We start from the raw sequence: 6,512 nt of genomic DNA, 5'->3' as shown, positions 1-6,512 counted from the left end.
GTACACTATTAATTATCATAGTACACTAACATGAAAAATGACTTAAAGAACCACATGAACATGACAAAATATAAAACAAATTAAAGGGTAAAAAAGAAAACTCACAAAAGAAAGTTAAGTACACTATAAATTAACATATTAAACTAACATAGGAAATAACTGAAAGAACCAAATGAACATGACAAATTATAAAACAAATAAAATGGTAAAAAGATAAGCTCACAATTCAAACTCATATATTTATAATAGAATAGAATAATAGATTTATCAGGAAGAATAAAAGGCACCTGAAGCAAACAAGCGCTCCCATCAATAAAAAGGCGTGTTCCAGCCACTCCCTCCTCTGCATATATAATATGGCTGTATCCATCAACCTGTCACATTAATCAATTATATAGATAAATTACTGCTTAAATGTCACATAACCATAAAGACCATCTGATCAAGTCATCTAACAGAAGTGAAAAGAAATAAAATATTGAACAATCTCGTCAGGATTCCTAAAAGGACTAGGCAGAGGAACAGCTTGCCTGCATTAATAGACTTCCATCAGTAAGACTATGTACTTCTGCTTCAATTTCTGAATCATTCATCCTCAATTGGTAGCTTCCAGGTCCTTTCCTCACCACATTAATCTAAATCAGGAAAAAAACAGAGAGATATTCATTAAAAAGTGGATTACAAAATGAGAGCTATCAAATTCCTAGTATCGAAGGTTTAGAATAAGCGTTGCATGCAGTTTTGTGCCTGAACATAGGTGCACTTACGGTATATTCAACTCCTTCTATATTTAAAGAAACTTGATAATTCACCACTGAGATGTGCTGCAAAGAGGAGCCGTCATTTATTGACAAGTTACTGAAACCAAGAGTAAAATTCAATTGACATCGTAAGATCAAATACCTTTGGTGGAATCTGTCCTTTTTCAAGATAATCAACGTATTCGGAAACCACAGCTGCACCACTAGAAGAGGCTTTCTGATTTAATGAACACGGTCATAGAGTTTTATAAGTGTGGCAGCACATGGAGATAAAAATTAAAGATTTCAGAAACTTAAAAAGACCGCCTGCTAGCAAACTCACATAAAGTGCTCCACCGGCCACTAAAATATACCAAGGGAGCCTTTCTGCTCTGACCCTCATTGCAATTCTGTTATCTAGCCATCCTGTATGTATTTTATTTTCCTTGTAGTCTGAAGCCTGTAGAGAAGTTTGACAAAATGCCAAATTTTATTTACAGAAACCAGAGTATAGTCAAAAAGGGTCGCATGCGGTTTTGATAACCAAGGTACTGAGTTTCTCACCTGTAAAAGATCGACAACGTAGTCAATATTTGTACAGATTTCTCCTCTTATTTGACTTTCTTTCAGCCCAAGAACCATGTCAGCAATGGCCACTGCTCTAGACTCCCCAAAAGAAAATATGTGCCCTGAGGTCAAATAAAAAGATCAGTTCATCATTTTGTAGATGAATCTCCAATAATTGGTCGATGCGCTTTGAAAACTTTCCTGATCATCATGACTCACCCCTGGTTTAAAAAAACTGAAATTTTATTTTGTACTTTTTTAGAATCCCGAGTTTTGCCCCATTAAATCCATTAGTTACCTCCTTTCACTCACACTCATCCTATCTCGCCTCCCTCTTCCAGTTCCCTAGATCTAACTTTGCCCCCCAAAAAATTTATCAAAATTTACGCATAGTTTCTCGACAAACTGAAAATTTTACATGCGTATACAAAAATGTGTGCCTGCACACAGGAACTTATGAATCTATGATGTATAAATTGTCCTTCTTTTCAGATTTCAGATTGCAACAATAAACTAAAAACTTCTTCTCTATGCAGAAGAATAATGCACGACGAAGAGAATAAATCTGAAAAAATATGTTAGTCAACAAAATGAATAAACTCGGGCAAGAACAAGTCTAGAACTTGGAATTTTCTACAGTCGTGCCCTTTTGGCATCAATTGTGTAAATTACTATGCATCAATTTCAGGTGCCAGAGCACCCATTTAAGGACTAAAAGTCGCAGGGCAGGAGTTCATTTATTTTACGAAACAAAAGGCGACAAAAAATAATGCCATCTCGCAATGTCAATTATCACTTGCTAAGTGTTAAGAGTCGTTAAGTGTTTGCATACCAAATTGGGAATCCGAAAATTCATGAATGCCTCCACCAGGCTGTGAGCAAGAAACTAATGAAAATCAGATTCGATTTCAGAATTTTCTGACAGAAATAAATTTCTGCATGCATATACGTACCTTCACAGAAAAGTATGCCCACACATTTGGCTTGCTTTTGAAACTCAGCTCCTGCTCAAAGTAATTGAAATTGCTCATAATTGTCATGAGAATTCAAGATTAAACAGGTCAAAATGCCAATAAAATCTCATAGGTTGTAGCCTCCATCATCAATATCTTAAATCAAGTCCCGTAACTTGATTACACCTTAGTATCTCCAAGTTAGAATTTAGCAAGTTTCTCTCCGGTGTTAATGCTAATTTGGGGTAAAAAAAATATCCCCAAGGCCACTGCCCCTCCATTCTAGAAACACAGGGGCTCCATTTCAACCTTAAACCTTACGATCCTTCAAATCTTCATTCAAAAAAATATTATCTTCACGGTGAATCACATAGACAGCATTCTGAACCCATTTTTTTTTCCTTAAATAATTGAACTTTTTCTACTATTAGAATACTTGAAAATCTTTTGTTTCCAAGTAGGTAAATTGCTTTATGGATGCTTGCAATTAATATTCGTTTTCTGTAAACAATAAATTAATTGGACAAATTAAGTGGAAGCACGCTAAATGGTTTCAAGATTAACACAATTTTATCTCTTATATCAACAAGTAAAAAAAGAAAATTGATAAAATCACAACACTAAAGCTCCGACGCTTAAGCAAAAATGTGTTGAAAAAAAATTAAGTGGGATGTAGGAAAAACTCAAGATGGGCAAAATAGAGTAGTTTTGAAATAAAGATAAACAAGTCCTTGACAATTTGAGACTAAAAGTTTGTGCATTTTAGGTAAGTCGATCACTTGGATCAGAAAGAGAGATGCTTGTAATGCAGAAGACAATACTTGGACTACAAATTAGCTCGATGTCAAACCATGTTTTTCAGCATCTTCACGTAATCGTTAAAGTAGGGACATACGCTTTTAGGTTCGAACGGCGGAAACTCCCAAACTGAAATACTTCGTTTTAATTTCCCATTAATTCATAATCAGAAACTGAAAAACCAAGAATCCATATTTTACAAACCTAATTCAAGAAAAAGATGATGGACGACACTAGCCAGCTCAAAACATATGCTTGCTAAAAGTTAGACATTCAGATGCCGATATTAGGATAACCTGACCTGAATTATACCAGTGGTGGGCTTAAAGGCATCATCAGGGTCCTCGCTCGTGACACGAACAGCTACACAATGGCCTTTAGGCCTGATAGACTCCGCTTTGTCAAAATCAAATGGAGTGGAAACAATTGCAGTCTCCCTCCATGAATTGTAATCTCCTCCATTTTCCTTTCCATAAAATCGCCGAATCTCTGATCCATTCAGCAGAAAGACATCGTATCAACGATTAAAAATGAACAACGCCACAATAAATAAATAAATAAATAAAATGAAGAATGATGAACCTGGAATTTTCCAGAGAGGGATACCCATCCCAATGGCAACTTGTGCCGCCGGCAGATTCACTTGAGCAATCCATTCAGTCACAGGGTGCTCCACCTGAAATGAAAATCAGTTTCATAATTATAAATTTGAGTTGGTTTTACTACTTTTATTTATTTCATTATTATATCATTTTCATTATATAAAATTGTAGTCCGAACCTGAAGGCGTGGATTCAACTCCAAGAAATAATATTCACCGGTTTCCATGCTATATAAATATTCGACCGTTGCGGCTCCCACGTAGTTAACGGTTTTGGCCAACCTTCTAGCAGCCTGCTCAAGCTCTTTCACCGTCTCCACAGGGGCTGCCGTTATCGGCCCCTCTTCAATAATCTTGAAGAAGACAATTAATTTGTGTCTTAAATCAAATCACGATGGATTAATTATTGATTCCGCTTAAAAATTAGAATTAACCTTTTGGTGCCTCCTTTGAACACTGCAGTCACGGCTGTGCACAGCTGCGACGTTTCCATGTTCGTCACAAAGCAACTGGACTTCTAAATGTCGGCTCTGAGGATCGGAATTAATTATAAATACAATTTATTTTAATGAGAATTCCATTGTTTTAACTTAATTTAATTACCTGGGGGGAAACCTTCATTATGAAAATGGGAGAGCCAGGAACTTCATCTTGTACTTGCTTGAATGAAGCTTTTACTTCGCCATCATTATGGACCTAAGCATTTCAAATCATATGATCAATATAATGCATGCATGCATGCATTTTATTTACTTCGAAGGTTTAAAAATACGGATGTTCTGTGATGATACGAACAGGGCGGACCTAATATTTGTCATTTGATTAGTGGATTTATTATTGATAAATAAAAGAGACATAATATCAAGGATAACTTGATGCATCTATGTCTATATCAATAAATTATTAGCCCCCGAGAAGAACATAAAAAGAATATTACGATATTAAATTGACGTTCCTAAAATCAAGAAGTTGGTAAATGGGATAGTTAAACCTTTTTTATTCCTTTGCCGCCACCGCCCCAAGAGGCCTTAACCATAGCAGGATAGCCCACATTCCGGCAGCCAGCGATGGCTTCTTCCTCCGTATGAACACATGCTTTCTGATAGATAGCTTCTGGGATTGTAAGCAAACTGCTGCCTTGGGGAATTTTCACCTAAAAAAAATTATATGTGACAATCAGTTGAAAAGAAATAATGTGAAGTTAGTTATCTCGCTGATAGTGATGGACAGCAAGAGGCCAATGAGCTAGAGTCATCGATTCCATGTCAATTTGAATTTTTATATATGATTTTTGGTCAAAATGATATATACAAACTATTTTCACATAACTCATTGGCCCCCCTTTTTGGTTTTATTTTACATGAGAACCACTCCAAGGAACAGTAGGGATTTGAGCAGCTTGTGCAGTCAGTGAAGATCCAATTTTATCACCCAATGCAGCCATTGATGAAGCTGGTGGCCCTAAAAATATGATCCCTTTTTCGCCGAGAGCATTAGGTAGCTCTGGGTTTTCCGATGCATGACCCCAACCGGGCCACACCGCATCAACTCGCATCATCTCAGCTATCTGGACATCCAAAATCAAACATAAAATTTTTTGCAGTTTTTTGCATTTCCATATGCCAAGTACAACGTGTGATCCATGTGTCTATCCATTATCCGACTAAGTTGAACAGACAAACCTCGACGATGAGGTGCACATTGGCGTAGTTGTTATTGTTAGTCCCGCCAGGTACTGATACAAATTGATCAGCTGCCCTAACATGTTCTGCATTCATTTTCATGTCCTCTGGGGTTGCCATTGCCACCAAAAACATGGCCTTCTCGGTTCCAAACGTCTCGTAAGCCCACGACCTGATGCTACGTATAAACTTGATGGCTGCCATTCCATTGTTCGCAATCAAAATACTGTGAATTGCCTTCTTTCCTTTTAGGGCGATGCAGAACTCTTGCACCACGGTCACCATACTGGATTAGTGGAGCAAAAGTTTTGGAACACGTACGTAAAGCAATGCGCTAAAAAAATTTCAGCAAACCAAAGGTTGCATGCAGAATTAGTACACTTACGTTAGAGATCTTAGAGTTTGTTATAATACATATAAATTTGTGTACATATGTGTAGGATTGGGCACGTTAGGTTTCAGCAGGAGCTAGCTTTTTGAGGTATTAAGTAACTTCGACTAGCTACACGGAAAATCCTTAAATATAATATTTATGCTACTGAATAGGTGAGAAATCTTTTGGGGCTACGTGAAAATTTTAGGGGAAATAAAAATAATTAGAGTGAATATGGATTTTTTTTTATTTAAAAAAAATTAGCTGAGCTAATTTAATTTGTTAAAAAAAGAAAAGGGAAAATGTGAATGTATTAATACTTTAAAGAAAATTAATTAAATAACTTAGATGTGTAGGATTGCACACGTTAAATTTTCGGTAGGAGCTAGTTTTTGTAATATTAATGAGCTATTCCCTCTAATTTTTAACGTCGAGCCTGTGGAATGTCGGCAAGATATTAAATGAGGTAGGGGCCAATCAAATAAAAGAAAAAAAACGTGGTTGGCAATTGGACGGAAATACGCGTTTTTAACGCGTATTCACACTAACAAAAGCTCTATAAATAGAGCTCCCCTTTCATTTTGAAATCATCTCTTCTTCGAGTTTTCTCTCATCTTATAAGCATTTGAGTGCTTAGTTCTATAATATTTGTGAGGTGTTTTGTTCTCCTGTATTAAGAGAATGTGTTCTCTTTGGAAACACAGTGAGTGAGTTGTACACCACAAAATATTATAGTGGAAATTCTTTTCATCTTGCCCGTGGTTTTTACCCTAATAATTTTTAGGGGTTTTCCACGTA

General features: G+C 36.3%; 1 protein-coding gene across 1 annotated transcript; it reads right to left on the bottom strand.

Moving 5' to 3' along the window:
* Positions 1 to 223: 223 nt before the first annotated feature.
* Positions 224 to 5,697, bottom strand: LOC140965896 (acetyl-CoA carboxylase 1-like; the record flags this gene model as incomplete). Its single annotated transcript, XM_073426133.1, has 16 exons — positions 5,342 to 5,697; positions 5,020 to 5,226; positions 4,651 to 4,812; positions 4,263 to 4,355; positions 4,094 to 4,189; positions 3,839 to 4,012; positions 3,641 to 3,734; positions 3,360 to 3,547; positions 2,261 to 2,311; positions 2,140 to 2,179; positions 1,305 to 1,429; positions 1,084 to 1,200; positions 904 to 978; positions 768 to 824; positions 531 to 635; positions 224 to 374 (listed from the first exon to the last, which is right to left on the bottom strand). Coding segments are annotated over exons 1-16 (2,020 nt in total), but the record flags the coding sequence as incomplete, so codon positions are not given.
* Positions 5,698 to 6,512: the final 815 nt, after the last annotated feature.

This window comes from Primulina huaijiensis, unplaced genomic scaffold, assembly GCF_012295235.1.
Source record: "Primulina huaijiensis isolate GDHJ02 unplaced genomic scaffold, ASM1229523v2 scaffold16003, whole genome shotgun sequence".
Classification (NCBI taxonomy): Eukaryota; Viridiplantae; Streptophyta; class Magnoliopsida; order Lamiales; family Gesneriaceae; genus Primulina; species Primulina huaijiensis.
This window is presented reverse-complemented; position numbering and strand designations above follow the sequence as displayed.